The sequence below is a fragment of the Camarhynchus parvulus genome, chromosome Z (genome assembly GCF_901933205.1).
Source record: "Camarhynchus parvulus chromosome Z, STF_HiC, whole genome shotgun sequence".
NCBI classification, from domain to species: domain Eukaryota; kingdom Metazoa; phylum Chordata; class Aves; order Passeriformes; family Thraupidae; genus Camarhynchus; species Camarhynchus parvulus.
This window is the reverse complement of record NC_044601.1, coordinates 69,671,932-69,691,928: the sequence shown is the minus strand read 5'-3', so window position 1 is coordinate 69,691,928 and position 19,997 is coordinate 69,671,932. Positions and strand designations below refer to the sequence as shown.

The 19,997-nt window shown below is 57.3% G+C and overlaps 1 protein-coding gene across 2 annotated transcripts in view; it reads right to left on the bottom strand.

Annotated features, from left to right (window-relative positions):
• SMAD4 (SMAD family member 4) overlaps positions 1-19,997 on the bottom strand; it is a 36,219-nt gene that overhangs the window by 3,961 nt on the left and 12,261 nt on the right. Inside the window, exons 2-11 of one of the 2 annotated variants that reach the window (XM_030968844.1) lie at positions 15,559-15,924; positions 12,995-13,169; positions 12,569-12,598; positions 10,530-10,745; positions 8,848-8,967; positions 8,611-8,721; positions 6,324-6,374; positions 3,523-3,706; positions 2,452-2,620; positions 632-770 (exon numbers count right to left, since the gene is read on the bottom strand). In XM_030968844.1, the coding sequence (XP_030824704.1) occupies positions 632-770; positions 2,452-2,620; positions 3,523-3,706; positions 6,324-6,374; positions 8,611-8,721; positions 8,848-8,967; positions 10,530-10,745; positions 12,569-12,598; positions 12,995-13,169; positions 15,559-15,807 (1,444 nt within the window). In that variant the 5' untranslated portion in view covers positions 15,808-15,924. The remainder of the gene's footprint in view (positions 1-631; positions 771-2,451; positions 2,621-3,522; positions 3,707-6,323; positions 6,375-8,610; positions 8,722-8,847; positions 8,968-10,529; positions 10,746-12,568; positions 12,599-12,994; positions 13,170-15,558; positions 15,925-19,997) is intronic. The other variant, XM_030968843.1, reaches the window with a different exon arrangement.

The following is a 19,997-nucleotide window of genomic DNA, read 5'->3' as shown; positions in this document are numbered from 1 at the left end:
CGCAGTGTCCCTGTCCCCGCAGTGTCCCTGTGTCCCCGCAGTGTCCCTGTCCCCGCAGTGTCCCTGTCCCCGCAGTGTCCCTGTGCCCCGCAGTGTCCCTGTCCCCGCAGTGTCCCTGTGCCCCGCAGTGTCCCTGTGCCTGCAGTGTCCCCGTGTCCCCGCAGTGTCCCTGTGCCTGCAGTGTCCCTGTCCCCGCAGTGTCCCTGTGTCCCCGCAGTGTCCCTGTCCCCGCAGTGTCCCTGTCCCCGCAGTGTCCCTGTGCCCGCAGTGTCCCTGTGCCCCGCAGTGTCCCTGTGCCCGCAGTGTCCCTGTGCCCTGCAGTGTCCCAGCCCAGTGTCCCTGTGCCCCCGCAGTGTCCCTGTGCCCGCAGTGTCCCTGTGCCTGCAGTGTCCCTGTCCCCGCAGTGTCCCTGTGCCCCGCAGTGTCCCTGTCCCCGCAGTGTCCCTGTCCCCGCAGTGTCCCCGTGTCCCCGCAGTGTCCCTGTCCCCGCAGTGTCCCTGTGCCCCGCAGTGTCCCTGTGCCCGCAGTGTCCCTGTGCCCGCAGTGTCCCTGTGTCCCCGCAGTGTCCCTGTGCCTGCAGTGTCCCTGTGCCCGCAGTGTCCCCGCAGCGCCCCGGCCGCGCAGCACTCACTGATGGCGGGGGCGATGCCTCCCACGGAGCCGGGCCCCGGGATGTTGCCGGCCACGGCTGCAGCCTGCGCGGCGGCGGCGGCCTGCGCGGTGGCCGCCTGCTGCTGCATCTGGCGGTGGCACTGCCGCAGGTCGAACACCTGCAACACAAACACGCACAGCTCAGCACGGCTGCTCTCCAGCGCAGCCCCGCTGCCCCTGGGGGCACCAAACCTTCCCCCAGCCCGTCATTTCCCACACCGATCCGATTCCTACGGACTCCTCTCCTGGCGCCACCAGCACTGCCCAAAGCAGGACCTCGTGCAGACCACGGGGTGCCACTGGCGGATGAAACCCCCGCTTCTCTGTTAAATCCCAGACTTCCAGAAAAATGGGCACATGAATTAAAAAAGCCAGCGAGTCCCACGGTATCTCACTGAAGTACGGTGGTCTGTCTGAGAGAAACACCAATAACTGACAGTCCAGGGCCGAGGGTCTCACGCCGGGGGCATTTTGTACCTCTGTGGTCACTATGTGCCACCAACATCCGTGCACAATGTTAGAAAGCTCCGGCACAGAGCTCACGGGGCTCCTGTCACCTTCACAGCTGCCTCCAGAACTGACGGTGAGAGCACCAAGCACTGGGAACTCCAAGCAGGTGAGCACAAGGTTTGTTTTTTCATGACTGTGGCTCGTCTGCGTCAGTTCACAGCCTGTCAGAGGCACGTCCATGTAAGAGCCTCCGCAAAATGATCTGTCCTGTGCAGCTTTCTCTGACCTCACTTCGCGTTCACGGCGCTTTAACACACGCCCTAAACTCCTGCTGCATTTATATTTACTTTCACAACTCTGCTTTTTTTGGAGAAAAGAAACAGCTTGTGTTCTTTTCTAAGAAACACAGGGCTAAAAATTTTAGCTGCAGTTAATTTAAACCTGCTAGGCTAAAAATACAGAGCTGCCATCAATGCTGCTCGTGGAGAAGTACAAAATTCACTTTCATAGCACCCAGATGACACTTTCAGTTCAGAGTAATTTCTGAAGTCACCTTTAGGTGAATGACAAACAGAACTTGTTAGGGATTCTGAAGGCAAGGTTGGCTTTATTTCAGTATTTATTTATTATAATTGCCTCCTGTCGGGGTCTCCGGCTGCTCAGAGTGACCCCGAGATGCATTAGAAAGTCTGTTCCCAGCCCAGTGGTCGAAGAAGGAGTCTTCAGTTCTCGGTCTCAAGGTTGTTTTTTGTATCTTATCTATAAAATTCTTTCTCCTGGCCTGCCGAGGTCCACTCAGCAGGACAGACAGAGACACTCTGCCTGCCCCTGGGGCGATGTTATCTTTTTATATAAAAACTACATGTACAATATTTACAATTACTTTCCAATACCTATCACCTATGTTAGACAGTGAGCTTCTACTCTAAACCAATCTAAAAGTGCCACCATCACAGCAGAAGATGGAGGCCAAGAAGAAGAAGGAGAAAGGCTGGACATGCCCAGATTCCTCCATCTTGACCCCTGAACCCCCATTCTAAAAACCCCAAAATCTATTTTTTCACCTTGTGATAAATTCACTATCATTCTACTCAGACTGTCGTGGCTTGCAGATGTTCCTCTGAGGCTGGTAACTTGCTCTACGGGTCATAACCAAACCCCCAGGGGCATTCTGGGCTCTGTGGCAGGGTCCCTGGGCCCCGCGGCAGGAGGGATGGACAGACAGAGGGACGGGCTGGCTCCCGGCAGCCTCCCTGCCGCGCCTGGCCCGGCCAAGGGGTGCCCACGGGGCAGCAGCAGCAGCAGCAGCAGCAGCAGCAGCAGCAGCAGCAGCAGCAGCAGCACACCCACCTTGATGTAAGCGCTGGGGTAGATCTTGTGCACGGCGTCGCCCGGGGCTCGGCCCGCCTCCCGGTCCAGGTAGTAGCTCTGCACGAACACGGCGTGGTCGCTCAGGCAGCGCACCCACACGTCGCCCTCGCCCTTGCACTCCAGCTGCACGCCCTTGCCGATGTGCAACCTGCCGGGGAACGGGCTGTCAGCACCACTGCAGGCATGCACACGCTGCAGCAGCCCCTGCACGGGGCGGCAGCACGGGCTGCGGCCACAGCCACGCCTGGTCACACACAGCACAGGCACACCTGGTCACACACAGCACGGGCTGCGGCCACAGCCACACCTGGTCACACACAGCACAGGCACACCTGGTCACACACAGCACAGGCACACCTGGTCACACACAGCACGGGCTGCGGCCACAGGCACACCTGGTCACACACAGCACAGGCACGCCTGGTCACACACAGCACAGAGTGCAGCCACAGGCACACCTGGTCACACAGCAGGCACAGGCACACCTGCTCACACAGCAGCCACAGGCACACCTGGTCACACAGCAGCACCTGGGACACCACCACGGGCACCTCTGCAAGCCCCACGAGCGCTCTGTGTCTCACAGAGTCACTCTGCAACACCCACAAAGCCACCTTTCACTGTTTGTTTGGCTTTGACTGTCACCGCGTGACATTTCTGGAGACAAGGCACCGTTTTCTTCCATCTCCTTCCAAAGAGAAGGAAACACAAGCTGCAGGATTGCTTCAGTTCTGTGCGCTTGCACTGCACGGGGCAGCACAGGCACGGCGAGAGGCACGAGAGCCGAGAGCTCCGTGCCAGCCTGCCCTGCTGCTCGGGCACACGCGCAGGCTGCAGCTGTTCGCACAAACCCTGCGGTGTGTGCAGAGCTCAAACCGCCCTGCGCAGCCCAGGGCAGCAGTTATGGCCGCACAGGCGGGGCACAGCTGAGCTCAGCCCTGCCCCACCGCAGCAGGGCCCAGAGGGCACTCTGGGTAGCTCACAGCCACACGCACGCACGCCCGTGGGGCAGCGCCGGGCGCCAGAGGCAGGGAAGCAGGGCCGGGGTACCTCGCTCTCTCGATGGCCTCTGTTCTGTGCACGTTGGACAGCTGGCCCAGGCAGAAGCGGTCCCCTCCGGAGGGATCCACGTACCCGTCCACGGTGACAATGGGGCAGCTGGAGGGCACCTTGAACGTCTCCCCGACCTGCACGTCCATCTCAAAGTAGGCGATGGAGCACCAGTACTCTGGAGCTGGACAACAACAGACACGGTGAGACACCTGCGAGGCGCGAGGCAGCTGCGGAACCCCACAGACCGCCGCACCTGCGGCAGCAAACGCGGCTTGCCTTCGTGCCAGCACACAGCGGGGCCTGGCGCTGCTGCACCTCGGCCCTACAGCTCTGTGCGTGCTTCACCACCCCAGGCAGGCTTGGGAAGCACCCCTGCAGCCCAGCAGTAACGCCTGCGTGCCCAGGTGACCCCTCTGCACCTGTGCTGCTGCTCACTGGGCTCCCAGATGAGGCAAGAGATGGCAATCCTGACTCCACCTCTCAGAGGGCTGATTTTATTATATTATTTTATTATATATTATGAGTATTATGATAATTATTATGATATTATATCAAGTATATAAAATATTATATATAAATATTAATTATATAATTATGATAGTTATTATGATATTATACCAAGTATATAAAATATTATATATAAATATTAATTATATAATTGTAAAATATATAATTATAGTATTGTATTATATAATACAGAGATTATATAAATATATAACATATAATTATAGTATCTATTACATAGACATTATATTAAATATATTAAATATTATGATATATTATGATAATTAATATATTGTTTTATTATACGTTAAAAGAAAATTATATTTGCACTAAACATAATTTAATTCTATTAAATTTAAAAAATAAAATATCTATAAATCTTTAAAATATCTTTTTAAATTAAAAAAAAATCTATTATATTAAAAGAAAATAATATATTAAAACTATGCTAAAGAACAGAAGGAAGGATTTGATCAGAAGGCTGGCAAAGAAAGGAATGATAATAAAATCTTGTGCCTGTGTGCGCACAGCCAGAGATGCCTGTCACCCCTGTGGCTGTGCGTGTGTGCTCAGTGCCTGTGTGTGCACAGCCAGAGATGCCTGTCACCCCTGTGGCTGTGCGTGTGTGCTCAGTGCCTGTGTGCGCACAGCCAGAGATGCCTGTCACCCCTGTGGCTGTGTGTGTGTGCTGTGGTTCCTGTGTGCGCACAGCCAGAGATGCCTGTCACCCCTGTGGCTGTGCGTGTGTGCTCAGTGCCTGTGTGTGCACAGCCAGAGATGCCTGTCACCCCTGTGGCTGTGCGTGTGTGCTCAGTGCCTGTGTGCGCACAGCCAGAGATGCCTGTCACCCCTGTGGCTGTGCGTGTGTGCTCAGTGCCTGTGTGTGCACAGCCAGAGATGCCTGTCACCCCTGTGGCTGTGTGTGTGTGCTGTGGTTCCTGTGTGCGCACAGCCAGAGATGCCTGTCACCCCTGTGGCTGTGCGTGTGTGCTGTGGTTCCTGTGTGTGCACAGCCAGAGATGCCTGTCACCCCTGTGGCTGTGCGTGTGTGCTCAGTGCCTGTGTGTGCACAGCCAGAGATGCCTGTCACCCCTGTGGCTGTGTGTGTGTGCTCAGTGCCTGTGTGTGCACAGCCAGAGATGCCTGTCACCCCTGTGGCTGTGTGTGTGTGCTCAGTGCCTGTGTGCGCACAGCCAGAGATGCCTGTCACCCCTGTGGCTGTGTGTGTGTGCTGTGGTTCCTGTGTGTGCACAGCCAGAGATGCCTGTCACCCCTGTGGCTGTGCGTGTGTGCTCAGTGCCTGTGTGTGCACAGCCAGAGATGCCTGTCACCCCTGTGGCTGTGCGTGTGTGCTCAGTGCCTGTGTGTGCACAGCCAGAGATGCCTGTCACCCCTGTGGCTGTGTGTGTTCTCAGGTCCTGGAGGGGCCTGGCACAGCCCCAGCCACACCTGGGCACAGCCCCAGCCACACCTGGGCACAGCCCCAGCCCAGGGCTGCACAGCTCACCTGGGCACAGACCCAGCCACACCTGGGCACAGCCTCAGCCACACCTGGGCACCGCCCCAGCCACACCTGGGCACAGCCAGCCCAGCCCAGGGCTGCACAGCCCACCTGGGCACAGCCCCAGCCACACCTGGGCACAGCCCCAGCCACACCTGGGCACAGCCAGCCGCCCAGGGCGCTGCACAGCCCCAGCCACACCTGGGCACCGCCCCAGCCACACCTGGACACAGCCCCAGCCACACCTGGGCACCGCCCCAGCCACACCCGGGCACAGCCAGCCCCGCCCAGGGCTGCACAGCCCCAGCCACACCTGGGCACAGCCCCAGCCACACCCGGGCACAGCCAGCCCAGCCCAGGGCTGCACAGCCCACCTGGGCACAGCCCCAGCCACACCTGGGCACAGCCAGCCCAGCCCAGGGCTGCACAGCTCACCTGGGGCACAGCCCCAGCCACACCTGGGCACAGCCAGCCCAGCCCAGGGCTGCACAGCTCACCTGGGCACAGCCCCAGCCACACCTGGGCACCGCCCCAGCCACACCTGGGCACAGCCAGCCCAGCCCAGGGCTGCACAGCCCACCTGGGCACAGCCCCAGCCACACCTGGGCACAGCCAGCCCAGCCCAGGGCTGCTCTCAGGGCCGCACAGCTCAGCCTGGCACCTGAAGCAAGCCCTGCTCACAGCTCCTGTCCCCAGTCTGGAACAGGATTTACGGAAACAAGGGTCCCTCCTCCTCTCAGCACCAGGAACATCTCTCACAAGCTGCACTTCACGGCTGTCAGGCTTTACTCACCAGGATGGTTTGATATAGGAGGCTGGAATGCGAGTTCATTGTGAACTGGCCCTTGAAGAGAAAACAAACAGTTCGTTTCACAGCAGCAAGAACAAGGTTCTCTCCCCTCAACCGCTTTCCTGTGAAACCACCCCCCGGTGCCCTCATCAACCACAGAACAAGCTGTCCAGCAGGCTGTGGACTTGATCGCCAGAAACAACCACTCAGGACGGAGAAAAAGCCCCGGAGAACACATTTTCTAAGGAACAGAAACTGCGCACAGCGGCGGAGTCAGATTACTGAGTGCCCTCCAGGAATGGGCGGGCAGCAGGAGCGGCAGGAAAGGCTCAAACATGGTATTACAACAACAGCAGCTTCTGCAACAAGGTGTCAGGGCAGGGACCGTGCCAGGTGACAAACACAAGGGACAGGCGAGAAACCAGGGACAGCTCAGTGTGGCACCCCCAGGCACAGGTATGCATTCCGGAGAGACACAGGTGCTGAAAGCATTTACAGCCCATCCACAGCAGCACCAGGGAGAGCTCGGTGTGGCATCACCCCCAGGTGGGCACAGGTATGCATTCTGGACAGACACAGGTGCTGAAAGCATTTACAGCCTGTCCGCAGCAGCACCAGGGACAGCTCGGTGTGGCATCCCCAGGTGGGCACAGGTATGCACTCTGGAGAGACACAGGTGCTGAAAGCATTTACAGCCTGTCTGCAGCAGCACCAGTGCCCCTCACATGCTGCTATCCCTGACAAATAACACCATGAATGAAGTGGGATCCCACTGAAGGAAGGAATTAATCTCAGTAACTGTGTCCAAACCATGGCTTCACTGACACACACAGGCTGAAAAGGTTAATTTGCAGTGTATGCTCCCCTCCACCAACAACACCTGCTGCATACAGGTGAGCTATACCAGAATGTGTGTTCCATCTCCCAATATACAATATATATTATATATTCTAATACTGGGGAACATTCTAACAAAAACTGCATTAGAAAATAAAGAACTGTTCAAGCTTTTTGCTACAAAATTTAGAAATCTTTCATTTGTGTGGGAGTTTTTTATCTACTGGGTGTCACAGGGTCACTGTGTGTGAGTGTGCCACACAGAGCTGTGCTGGGTGTCACAGGGTCACTGTGTGTGTGTGTGTGCCACACAGAGCTGTGCTGGGTGTCACAGGGTCACTGTGTGTGTGTGTGTGCCACACAGAGCTGTGCTGGGTGTCACAGGGTCACTGTGTGTGTGTGTGTGCCACACAGAGCTGTGCTGGGTGTCACAGGGTCACTGTGTGTGCCACACAGAGCTCTGCTGGGTGTCACCGAGCAATTTGAGGTGACACACTGAGGCTGCTGCAGGGGCGAGAGCCCCTGGGGCTGGCTCTGAGCTGCCAGCACAGCTGGGACAGTGCACAGGCAGGTGTGAGGGCAGGGCACAGGCAGGTGTGAGGGCAGGGTACAGGCAGGTGTGAGGGCAGGGTACAGGCAGGTGTGAGGGCAGGGCACAGACAGGTGTGAGGGCAGGGTACAGGCAGGTGTGAGGGCAGGGCACAGACAGGTGTGAGGGCAGGGTACAGACAGGTGTGAGGGCAGGGTACAGGTAGGTGTGAGGGCAGGGCACAGACAGGTGTGAGGGCAGGGTACAGACAGGTGTGAGGGCAGGGTACAGGCAGGTGTGAGGGCAGGGCACAGACAGGTGTGAGGGCAGGGTACAGGCAGGTGTGAGGGCAGAGCACAGGCAGGTGTGAGGGCAGAGCACGGGCAGGTGTGAGGGCAGGGCACAGACAGGTGTGAGGTGCTGAGGGGGCAGAGCACAGACAGGTGTGAGGGCAGGGCACAGACAGGTGTGAGGTGCTGAGGGGGCAGAGCACAGACAGGTGTGAGGGCAGGGCACAGACAGGTGTGAGGTGCTGAGGGGGCAGGGCACGGGCAGGTGCTGAGGGGGCAGGGCACAGGCAGGTGTGAGGTGCTGAGGGGGCAGGGCACAGACAGGTGTGAGGGCAGGGCACAGGGCAGGCGTGAGGGCAGGGCACAGCCAGGTGTGAGGGCAGGGCACAGGGCAGGCGTGAGGGCAGGGCACAGGGCAGGCGTGAGGGCAGGGCACAGCCAGGTGTGAGGGCAGGGCACAGGCAGGTGTGAGGGCAGGGCACAGGCAGGTGTGAGGGCAGGGCACAGACAGGTGTGAGGGCAGGGCACAGGCAGATGTGAGGGCAGGGCACAGACAGGTGTGAGGCCGTCAGCGCAGCTCCCAGCTGGCACAGACACGGCGACAGGAGGACAGGGGCGCCCCGGGGGCTCTTACAGTAGTGTCCGGGGTGCATGGGCGGGTGGTGCTGCAGGTGGCCGTTCTGGTGGTGCGGGATGCTGGGCGTGTAGGCGGCCGTCCGGCTCCCCGTCCAGCTGGTGGTACTGTCTGCAAAGACAAACCCGCTGGGTGTCCGCGCCAGCCTCCCACGTCCCTGCTCGTCCCCTGCTGCTCCTGGGCGTTTGCAAACCGGGCTGAGGAAGCTGAGAGGCGCAGGAGCGGGGCGATACTCACTGTGGTGGTAAGTGGCTGGCTGGGCTGTGAACCCATTCTGCCGAGCTCCTGGCTGGGGCCCTGAAGCAATCTGTAAGAGGCCATCACTATGGCTACCTGTCAATATACTGGGAGGTTGACCTGGTGAAAGAACACACTGCCTATTCGTGAGCGTTCCAAGATGCCGGTTAAGAAGAGCTCAGCACTACCGGGCAGGAAGGTACACCCCGCTCAGGGCGCTGCAGGGACAGCTGCCACGGCCTCGGCCCTGTCCTTTTTCTCCACCTGCCGGGAAGCTCGAGGCAGAACGCTCTGCAGCAGCTAACTCTGACTGCGACACCCTGCACGTTTCAGGAGCAGGAGAATGCACACAACTCTGGTCATCACCCACATCTTGTCCTGGCCAATCTCATTTTTCAGGGCGAAAGGGAAGAGGAGATGTCACAATTTTACTGGATAACAGGGCTGGAAAGGTTTGGTGTGAATCCAAACAGGCCCAGTGAGCTGCCTGTTTTCAGCATGTTTTAACTACTGCTCCCAAGGAGGACACTGGCTCACAGTTACGCTCCTCCAAAGCACTCTGGGCAGCATTTCATTTTGATAAACACTGCTTCAATAAAGCTGCACACAACACTGGACTCAGAAAGACCCTGCAGGTTTTTTTTCCTCCTCTCAAATAAATATTTCAAGAATTATCTAGGATTAAAACTACAGGTATTTTAGAACAGGTTAACAGAATTTGCCTGCAAAAGGCTTCAGTTCAGCCATTAACACTAAATTTATCAACACTTTCACAATTGCACTCTCAATGGTGTGGCTAGCACAATTTAACACATTGAGAACTTGCAGTAAAACATAACAATTAGCTTTTTTCTCTACATCCACTCGCCTCCAACAATTATGGCACCGATGAGAAAAGGTTACTGACTATAAAGTGCGGTGCAAAGGCAGCACAGTTAACTACCCATGCCCTTCTTATCTCTGCTGCAGACAAATAAAGGCAGAGTGAAGTTACCAACATCAGTACTTTCAGCCAAAATCTCGTCAGCTGAAATTAACGAGCACCATCACAACACCGCGTCACCACAATTCAGATCTGTAATGAGATCAGCGATGCTCTCTCATGTTTTGTGTGAAACCTCTCAAACTCGGGGTGCTCTGAGTGCTCTGCTGTCCTGCTGGACTGAAGGGCGGCTCTGGTGTGCGACACCAACTCTTCCACTTGCGCCAGACACAGCGAAAAGTGTCAGAAGCTCCATGGCAGCACTCCATCCAACACTCTTGTGGGAACACTAACTGGGGCTGTCCCTGGGGGAGCACAGCGGGCCACCACTACAGAAGCAATGGTGTTAAAGCTGGAGCAGTAGGGGGCTGCCTGAAGACCCCTTGGGACTGCCACCTTTCAGCACACGCACCTGCTGTCCCGCTGCTGCGGCAGCAAGGCAATGAAAGGTGTGATTTCTCTCTGGCAGTGCCCGGATGCCAGCCACGCTGCCCTGTCACAGGGCGCTGCTGCGGCGCTCTGCGCTGCCCTCTGGCACACACAGCGCCACGCTGGCGCAGTGCCACTCTGGGTGGCACGGGAAGGCCACCAGGCCACAGCACCGCAGGGCTGCAACGCCAGCAGCTGGCCTGCAGCCGCAGCGGCACACGCAGGGCGCCCTGCAGCCCCGGCCCTGCGCCCGGCCCACCCTGGAGCTTACTTGTGGAGGCCACGGGAATGTTGGGGAAGTTGGTGGTGCTGGTGGTGCTGGCCTCGGCGGGGGCCAGCATGGCCGGGGCGCTGAAGGGCTCCGAGCTGGCCCTGTTGCTGGGCGGGTGCTGGATGGTCTGCACGGAGTGGCCCTCGGCCGACGACAGCGACGGCTGCGCCTCGTAGTCGTGCACGTACTCGTCCTTCACCAGCATGCTGGGCGGGGCTGCGGGGACAGCGCGGTCACACACGGGGACAGCGCCATCACACACGGGAACAGCGCGGTCACACATGGGGACAGCGCCGTCACACACGGGGACAGCGCGGTCACACACAGGAACAGCGCGGTCACACATGGGGACAGCGCCGTCACACACGGGGACAGCGCGGTCACACACGGGAACAGCGCCGTCACACACAGGGACAGCGCCGTCACACACGGGGTACAGACACACAGCATGCGGCACACACGGGGACAGCGCCGTCACACACGGGGACAGCGCCGTCACACACGGGGACAGCGCGGTCACACACAGGGTATGGACACACAGCATCCGGCACACACGGGGACAGCGCGGTCACACACAGGGTATGGACACACAGCATGTGGCACACACGGGGACAGCGCGGTCACACACAGGGTATGGACACACAGCATGCGGCACACACGGGGACAGTGCGGTCACACACAGGGCATGGACACACAGCATGCGGCACACACGGGGACAGTGCGGTCACACACAGGGCATGGACACACAGCATGTGGCACACACGGGGACAGTGCGGTCACACACGGGGCAGCGCGGTCACACACAGGGTACGGACAGGGGACACACAGGGACAGCACAGTCACTCATGGGGACACACACAGGGCACACACGGGGACAGCGCGGTCACACACAGGGCAGACAGGGGACACACGGGGCACGGACACACAGCATGCGGCACACACGGGGACAGCACAGCCACAAGCCACAAGCAGGCACACACACAGAGCTCCCATGAGAAATACAGACTTGTGAACATGGCACATAAACTCCATACAGCCCTGGGCTCATCGCCAGCAACCCCCATTCACACTGACTGGAAAACCAAATTCACATTCAAAGACCATGGGAAACCACTCAGCGCTCAGCAGCGTAGCCAGTAATTCAGATTATTCCACACACAGCGCTAGGGAACTGCCACTGCCACTACAACAACTTATTTCTGTGTATGGCACTGACTCCTGCACCGCATCACCTCCCACGCTCCTTTTTAAAGCACATTAAATATGTCAAAACCTGCTGCAAGAGCAGGGCAAGGGAATGCTCGTGATGTATTTGGCTGCTGGTGTTAAATACTGAAATAATTTCATTAAACAATGGGAAATCCTGCTTTGATTCTGTACTGAAGGACAATTTTTCAGAAGGCACAGGTAACAATGCAAGTTAGCAGAGATGAGCTACATGCATTACAGTTTGTCGAGTTTGTTGGGATGGTTGGTGGGGCTTTTTCTAGTTAATTTTTGATTGGATATTTTAAATAATGTGCTAAAATCACTGGATCACACAAATTTCTTCCTCCATGAATTTCCTCTGGGAGGAGAATAAAACAAGCTTTGAAATAAAGCAGTTACCAGCAGTGGAATCTCAGATTTCCGAATAACGCCCATGCGAGATTTCACATCCAATTTCTCTCAAGCTTCAGGGAAAGCAAGGATATCAGACTCCTCCATCCAACCGCAGAATTAATCACAGAATTTCCATCCTTTCCTTCCTATTAAATCACATGTAGCATTCCCACTCCAATTAATCAGCATATCGTGCAGGTGCACGCAGTTCTGGGCGTCTTGTTTGACCAGTGAGCAGCACTGAGCCGTGGGGTTTTTGGCTTTGTGCGGGTGTCACAGGTGGGAAGCAGCGAGCGCAGGGCACAGGGGTCAATGGGTCCTTGCCCCTGACAGGGCTGTGGGGCGGATTTTGGGAGCCCTGGCAGCGAGGCAGAGCGATGTCAGGGCCCGGCCCAGCCCGTGCCCACAGGAAGGCAGCAGCAAACACAGGCACTCACCTGAGCTCTGCAGCGTCAGTCCCGAGAGATCTGCAAAGGGAAAACAGGGAAAACGCAGAGGAATGCGTTCAGAGAGCTCACAACACGTTCGCACACTTATCAGCCCTTAAAACCCAGCACTGCAGACCCCAGCCATCAGAGCCCTTGCACTGCAGGCCAGCCTGCGCTAGCTGCTCCTAGAGGCACAGCAACGCAAGAGCTGCGCGCCAGCAAACCCCACAGACCGGCTCACACAAAAGCCAAACTCGCCCTCCGCATCCGCAACACAGGCCAAACCGTAACTGCACTAAGAAACACAAGCGCATTTGGGGGTGGTTCACAACCAGACCACTAGAAGTTACTGTTCCTGACTCGGGGCTGTGCTTTGTGCAGCCAGGAGCGTTTCCCATTCCCCCAGTGCTGCACTGTGACTCCAGGGATACTCACCGATGCCAGGCGACACCACACGCTCATAATGGTAAGGGTTCACACAGACACTGTCACACTTCAGGTCAAAAGCATACTGACAGTATTTAACGTGCTTGAGCTCATTTTTGTGCAGGTCGGGCCACCTCCAAAGCCGGGCGTAAATCACATGGGGGAATCCCTTGCGGCCAGCCACCTGCAACGGCAGAGACAGGAGCTGGGGCAGCAGCGCGGTGACAAGCACACAGGGGAGGGCACGAACAGCACCGCGCCCTCTCTCCATCACCAAAATACAGTCAAAAACACAAAAGGTGGTGTACAGCTCCCGCACACCTCACCCAAGCTCTGTGCCCAGCAGAAACACGTTTCTGTTAGGGTTTTGCCACAGTTTAGTCAATGCTGTGTGATTTTTAGGTAAAAAACAGTGGGTACAAAATGGCAGAAGCAGAACTGGTGCTCCGAGTACTGGGTACGGTCACCTTCCCCGCCGTGGATGTGAAGGAGCTTTGCCCCGCAAGAAGAGGAACAAGGTGCTAAGCTACACCATCAAATTCACAAGCAGGAGATGCCAATCCTTTAAAAAAACAAATTAAATCTCTCTGTCTAGGGCAGACAGAGAGCCATCGAGCAGCATGCCATCCGCCCTGGGAGCAGGAGATCACAGCCCCGGCGGGACAGGGACTGAGTCCTGACCAAGCACAGCCAGGGCCGGCGCTCAGCACAGCCCCGCAGCGAGGGCTCAGCCAGGGACCACGGGGCTGTCACTGTGGGCAGCGCTGAGCTGACAGGGACAGGGACAGCACAGGGGTCACCAGGGACAGCACTGAGCTAACCAGGGACAGCACTGAGCTAACAGGGACAGGGACAGCACTGAGCTAACCAGGGACAGGGACAGCACTGAGCTAACCAGGGACAGCACTGAGCTAACAGGGACAGGGACAGCACTGAGCTAACCAGGGACAGGGACAGCACTGAGCTAACCAGGGACAGCACTGAGCTAACCAGGGACAGCACTGAGCTAACAGCGACAGGGACAGCACTGAGCTAACCAGGGACAGCACTGAGCTAACCAGGGACAGGGACAGCACTGAGCTAACCAGGGACAGCACTGAGCTAACCAGGGACAGGGACAGCACTGAGCTAACCAGGGACAGCACTGAGCTAACAGGGACAGCACTGAGCTAACCAGGGACAGGGACAGCACTGAGCTAACCAGGGACAGCACTGAGCTAACCAGGGACAGGGACAGCACTGAGCTAACCAGGGACAGGGACAGCACTGAGCTAACAGCGACAGGGACAGCACTGAGCTAACCAGGGACAGGGACAGCACTGAGCTAACAGCGACAGGGACAGCACTGAGCTAACCAGGGACAGGGACAGCACTGAGCTAACCAGGGACAGGGACAGCACTGAGCTAACAGCGACAGGGACAGCACAGGGGTCACCAGGGACAGCACAGGGGTCACCAGGGACAGCACTGAGCTAACCAGGGACAGCACAGGGGTCACCAGGGACAGCACTGAGCTAACAGCGACAGGGACAGCACTGAGCTAACCAGGGACAGCACTGAGCTAACCAGGGACAGGGACAGCACTGAGCTAACCAGGGACAGGGACAGCACTGAGCTAACCAGGGACAGCACTGAGCTAACCAGGGACAGGGACAGCACTGAGCTAACCAGGGACAGCACTGAGCTAACAGGGACAGCACTGAGCTAACCAGGGACAGGGTCAGCACTGAGCTAACAGGGACAGCACTGAGCTAACCAGGGACAGGAACAGCACTGAGCTAACCAGGGACAGGAACAGCACTGAGCTAACCAGGAACAGCACAGGGGTGTCCAGCACACACAGCACCAGGGCTGGGCTTGTGAGGGTTGCTGCTCTGCACTGCCGCACGCGTGCTGTCGGGGGGAGGGAGGGAGGGGAGGGAGGGAGGGAGGGGAGGGGAGGGAGGGGAGGGGAGGGGAGGGAGGGGGAGGGGAGGGAGGGGAGGGAGGGGAGGGGAGGGAGGGGAGGGAGGGGAGGGGAGGGGAGGGAAGGGGAGGGGAGGGGAGGGGAGGGAGGGAGGGGAGGGGAGGGGAGGGGAGAGGAGAGGAGAGGAGAGGAGAGGAGAGGAGAGGAGGAGAGAGAGGAGAGGAGAGGAGAGGAGAGGAGAGGAGAGGAGAGGAGAGGAGAGGAGAGGAGAGGAGAGGAGAGGAGAGGAGAGGAGAGGAGAGGAGAGGAGAGGAGAGAGAGGAGAGGAGAGGAGAGGAGAGGAGAGGAGAGGAGAGGAGAGGAGAGGAGAGGAGAGGAGAGGAGAGGAGAGGAGAGGGAGAGGAGAGGAGAGGAGAGGAGAGGAGAGGAGAGGAGAGGAGAGGAGAGGAGAGGAGAGGAGAGGAGAGGAGAGGAGAGGAGAGGAGAGGAGAGGAGAGGAGAGGACGTGTGACCCACGCACACAGGCCTCGTGGCCCTGCGCAGGAGGAGGGAGGCAGAGCCCCAGCAGAGCTGGGCAGGGCAGGGCTCAGGCCCGGTCCCTCAGCACCCAGCAGCCGCTGGCAGCTCTCCAGCAGGAACACACAGCCTGGGTTGCACTGGTACCAACCTGCAGCCTCCCGTCCAGCGTCCTCTGTATTGTAACACACTTGCTAGGGTGAGCTCCGTTTGTGGTTATAGCTGTAATCAGAGAATCCAATTCATCTTTTTTCTCCTTTAGCTTTTTAACTAAACTCTCAATTGCGCGCTTTGCGAAAGTTTCGCTCTCTCCACCTTGTCGATGGCACATCAAGCTGTGAACAATGCTCAGACAAGCATCATTACTTGTTGGTGTGTTAGTAATAGACATATTGTCCATCTGTCACAGCTTTTTCTTTCAGATCAAATGTCAGTTTTGGGGGCTGTTATGATTTTCAAGCTGATGAACAAGAGATGATCCAAGTTAAGTGTTAGATGTACTGTCCCTTGGTAAAACCTAGGAGGAAAAAATATCTACATTAGAATTGTTTTTAACAAATCGCAGATCATGTTTCTAAGGAAGACTGTGGTTTTTTTTCTCCTTTTATTTTCAAGCTAAGTGCAGGATATTAAAAGCACATGAAAAAACTGCGTTACTTGTCCCACGATAGCTAAAACATGCCTAGGGGCGGCCTGCACCGTTCCAGACGTAGGATTTATCCCTCCCCTAGTAACGATATTTAAATAAAGGTTTATGCGCATACAGAAAGGCAGGGCTCCTCAGATGGATCAGGAGAAGGCCACCGTGATTTCCCGGTTCCATCCCAGCAGGGTGAAAGGCAGTGGGAGCACAGGTGGGAGTGCAGGGCGCTGATGGGAACAAGCCCTGGGCAGTGGGAAGCACCGAGGCAGCCAGGCTCCCCTCTCGCCCTGCCTCGACAGCCCTGCCCACAGCTCAGCCGCCTCGCGCCAGCTCTGCTTCTCCTGCTGACCACAAGGGCTGGCAAGAGCTGCGCCTGGCCCTTCCCTCAGTGCACAGCCAGGTGCCTCAGGACCACCTTTGCATATGGAACCCCCAGCATTTGTCTTTGCTGGGTCAACACATTCCACCCAGAGCCACGCAGAAAACCCCTTCCCACGTGTGTCCTCCGAGAAGGAGCCTGACGCTGCCACAGAGCTGCTCTGGCTCTTCAGGCTTCATGTAATCACCAACCACGGCATTTCCACGGGCTCTGGCCTCCTTAAAGCACGGCCAGCCAACACACGGAAGTGATTTTACCGCGTTTGCTGAGCCAGCTTAAAACCCCAGCCTTTCTGAGAACTACCGCCTCATTCCCGACCACGTAAATAAAATATATGTGATCTCAAAAACAAGCCCGTCACTTCATCTGAGGAGGAACACATCCACCCAGAGACCGGTTACTGCGCTGGAATTGTCCATGTTATCAGAGGCACTGAAGTGGCAGCCATTTATTGGAAACAAATGTGTTGCACAAAAATAAGAGTGTGATGTTAATTTAGATAGTTATGGCATCACACATGTGAACACAGTGGCTCCCCTCCTTGTAAAACGAATGCTGGTAGACAAATCCAGCACAATTTTAAGAGGAAACGGATTCTTCCTTATTTGATATTTTCTACAGTTTTAACTGGAATACATCACACTTGGGTATATTTCGGTGAAAATCCTTCCCTCCATATTCCAGCCTTTCTTCTTTTGCAAAGATGCTTCTGCACTTAATTTTTCCCAAAGGAAAGCAATTATCTCTAGATTGGAGTAGGATCACGGGTTTTATCTAGCTATTAAAATTTCTCCCTCTGTGCTGGGGTCTTTGTGTGCCTCGAGTCAAAAAGCGCCTTTCCAAAGCCAAGTCAAACTGCCAGTCATTCTCTGTGGCAACTCACACTGATGCGTGAAAGCCTGTCAGCTGAAACAGAGCAGAACATCATTCTCCTCAAATACAGAACACCGCCCCAGACAGATATGCACAAGTGATCACAAATCAATGCCCTGATAAAGCCGTTAGCTACAGGAGCTTTAAATGAAGAGACGATTAAAATTAGACACGCAGCTTTGTCTCCCACAGCCCTGAAACCACGAATGAGGGTTCTGCTTGCGGACTTTCAGAAGGCTCAGATGGAGCAAACCAGACCTTAGGGGGAACGATCTCCAGAAATGCCGAGTCACCCCTCAGCTGCCCCTGGGACAACACAGGGGCGAGGGCAGCGGGCACCAGCTCAGGGCAGCAATGGTGCCAGGGCACACAGGGCACTCAGGGCACACAGGGCACACAGGGCACACAGGGCACCAGCTCAGGGCAGCAATGGTGCCAGGGCACACAGGGCACACAGGGCACACAGGGCACTCAGGGCACACAGGGCAGCAGGCACCAGCTCAGGGCAGCAATGGTGCCAGGGCACACAGGGCACACAGGGCACACAGGGCACCAGCTCAGGGCAGCAATGGTGCCAGGGCACACAGGGCACACAGGGCACACAGGGCACACAGGGCACCAGCTCAGGGCAGCAATGGTGCCAGAGCACACAGGGCACTCAGGGCACACAGGGCAGCGGGCACCAGCTCAGGGCAGCAATGGTGCCAGGGCACACAGGGCACACAGGGCACACAGGGCACACAGGGCACCAGCTCAGGGCAGCAATGGTGCCAGGGCACACAGGGCACACAGGGCACACAGGGCACACAGGGCACACAGGGCACAGAGGGCACCAGCTCAGGGCAGCAATGGTGCCAGGGCACACAGGGCACACAGGGCACACAGGGCACACAGGGCACACAGGGCACCAGCTCAGGGCAGCAATGGTGCCAGGGCACACAGGGCACACAGGGCACACAGGGCACACAGGGCACCAGCTCAGGGCAGCAATGGTGCCAGGGCACTCAGGGCACACAGGGCACACAGGGCACTCAGGGCACACAGGGCACACAGGGCACACAGGGCACCAGCTCAGGGCAGCAATGGTGCCAGGGCACACAGGGCACTCAGGGCACACAGGGCACACAGGGCACTCAGGGCACACAGGGCACACAGGGCACACAGGGCACACAGGGCACCAGCTCAGGGCAGCAATGGTGCCAGAGCACACAGGGCACACAGGGCACTCAGGGCACACAGGGCACTCAGGGCACACAGGGCACACAGGGCACACAGGGCACACAGGGCACCAGCTCAGGGCAGCAATGGTGCCAGGGCACACAGGGCACTCAGGGCACACAGGGCACTCAGGGCACACAGGGCAGCGGGCACCAGCTCAGGGCAGCAATGGTGCCAGGGCACACAGGGCACACAGGGCACACAGGGCAGCGGGCACCAGCTCAGGGCAGCAATGGTGCCAGGGCACACAGGGCACACAGGGCACACAGGGCACACAGGGCACACAGGGCACCAGCTCAGGGCAGCAATGGTGCCAGGGCACACAGGGCACTCAGGGCACACAGGGCAGCGGGCACCAGCTCAGGGCAGCAATGGTGCCAGGGCACACAGGGCACTCAGGGCACACAGGGCACTCAGGGCACACAGGGCAGCGGGCACCAGCGCTGTGACACGTTTCTCCAGAAGCAGCAGTGTGCTGTGAGGCCAGGCCAGGTTGCCAGAGTGCACAGATTTGGCTCCTCACATGTAGCTCAGGGAGCCCATCTCTAGCTCAGCCACACGTTGCAGAGGTGTCTCGGCACCTCCTTACTACGGAGGAGGCAGCACACAGAAAAGGACGTGCTAATGTAAAGCACTAACAAGCAGGAGATGCCAATCCTTTAAAAAACAAACAAAAACCTGTCTCTAGGGCAGACAGAGAGCCATCGAGCAGCATGCCATCCGCCCTGGGAGCAGGACATCACAGCCCCGGCGGGACAGGGACTGAGTCCTGACCAAGCACAGCCAGGGCCAGCGCTCAGCACAGCCCCGCAGCGAGGGCTCAGCCGAAGTAAAGCACTAACAAGTGCTTCACAAAGCCACAGAGAAGCGCCGGATAGCAGCCAGGGTCAACGGTTCTAAAGGGCTTTTCCAGCCTTAACAAGTCTATGATCCTGTGCTACACAAAGGAATTTGTTGCATTAACTGAGCAATAAGGAGTAAATCACAAAACAAGCAAACGACAACTAGAGTTCGAGGTAACCTAAGCGCCAGAACAAGAACCTCCCAAGGGGAGGTAAACTGGAAACACAACCGAAGTTTGGACTGCCAGGTAAATACAGTCGCCTTTGCCAACGTGCAGCAAACTTCTCTCTCCCGGTGAGGAGGATAACCAGCTGCTAAGGGGAGCTGCTCCCGGCCTGCAGGCACATGCAGACTCCAACAAACACCGTCACTCCTGCACTGCACACGCTGCCTCGCTGCAGCGCAGCAATGCAGCCTGTGCAATGAAACGCAAGACATGAACCCTGCACTGTGTGACACCGGCAATGCAGCGCTGTGGCACACACACCCTGCTCTGTGTGACACTGGCAATGCACCGCTGTGGCACACACACCCTGCTCTGTGTGACACTGGCAGTGCAGCACTGTGGCACACACACCCTCACAGCTGTGTGACACTGGCAATGCAGCGCTGTGGCACACACACCCTGCTCTGT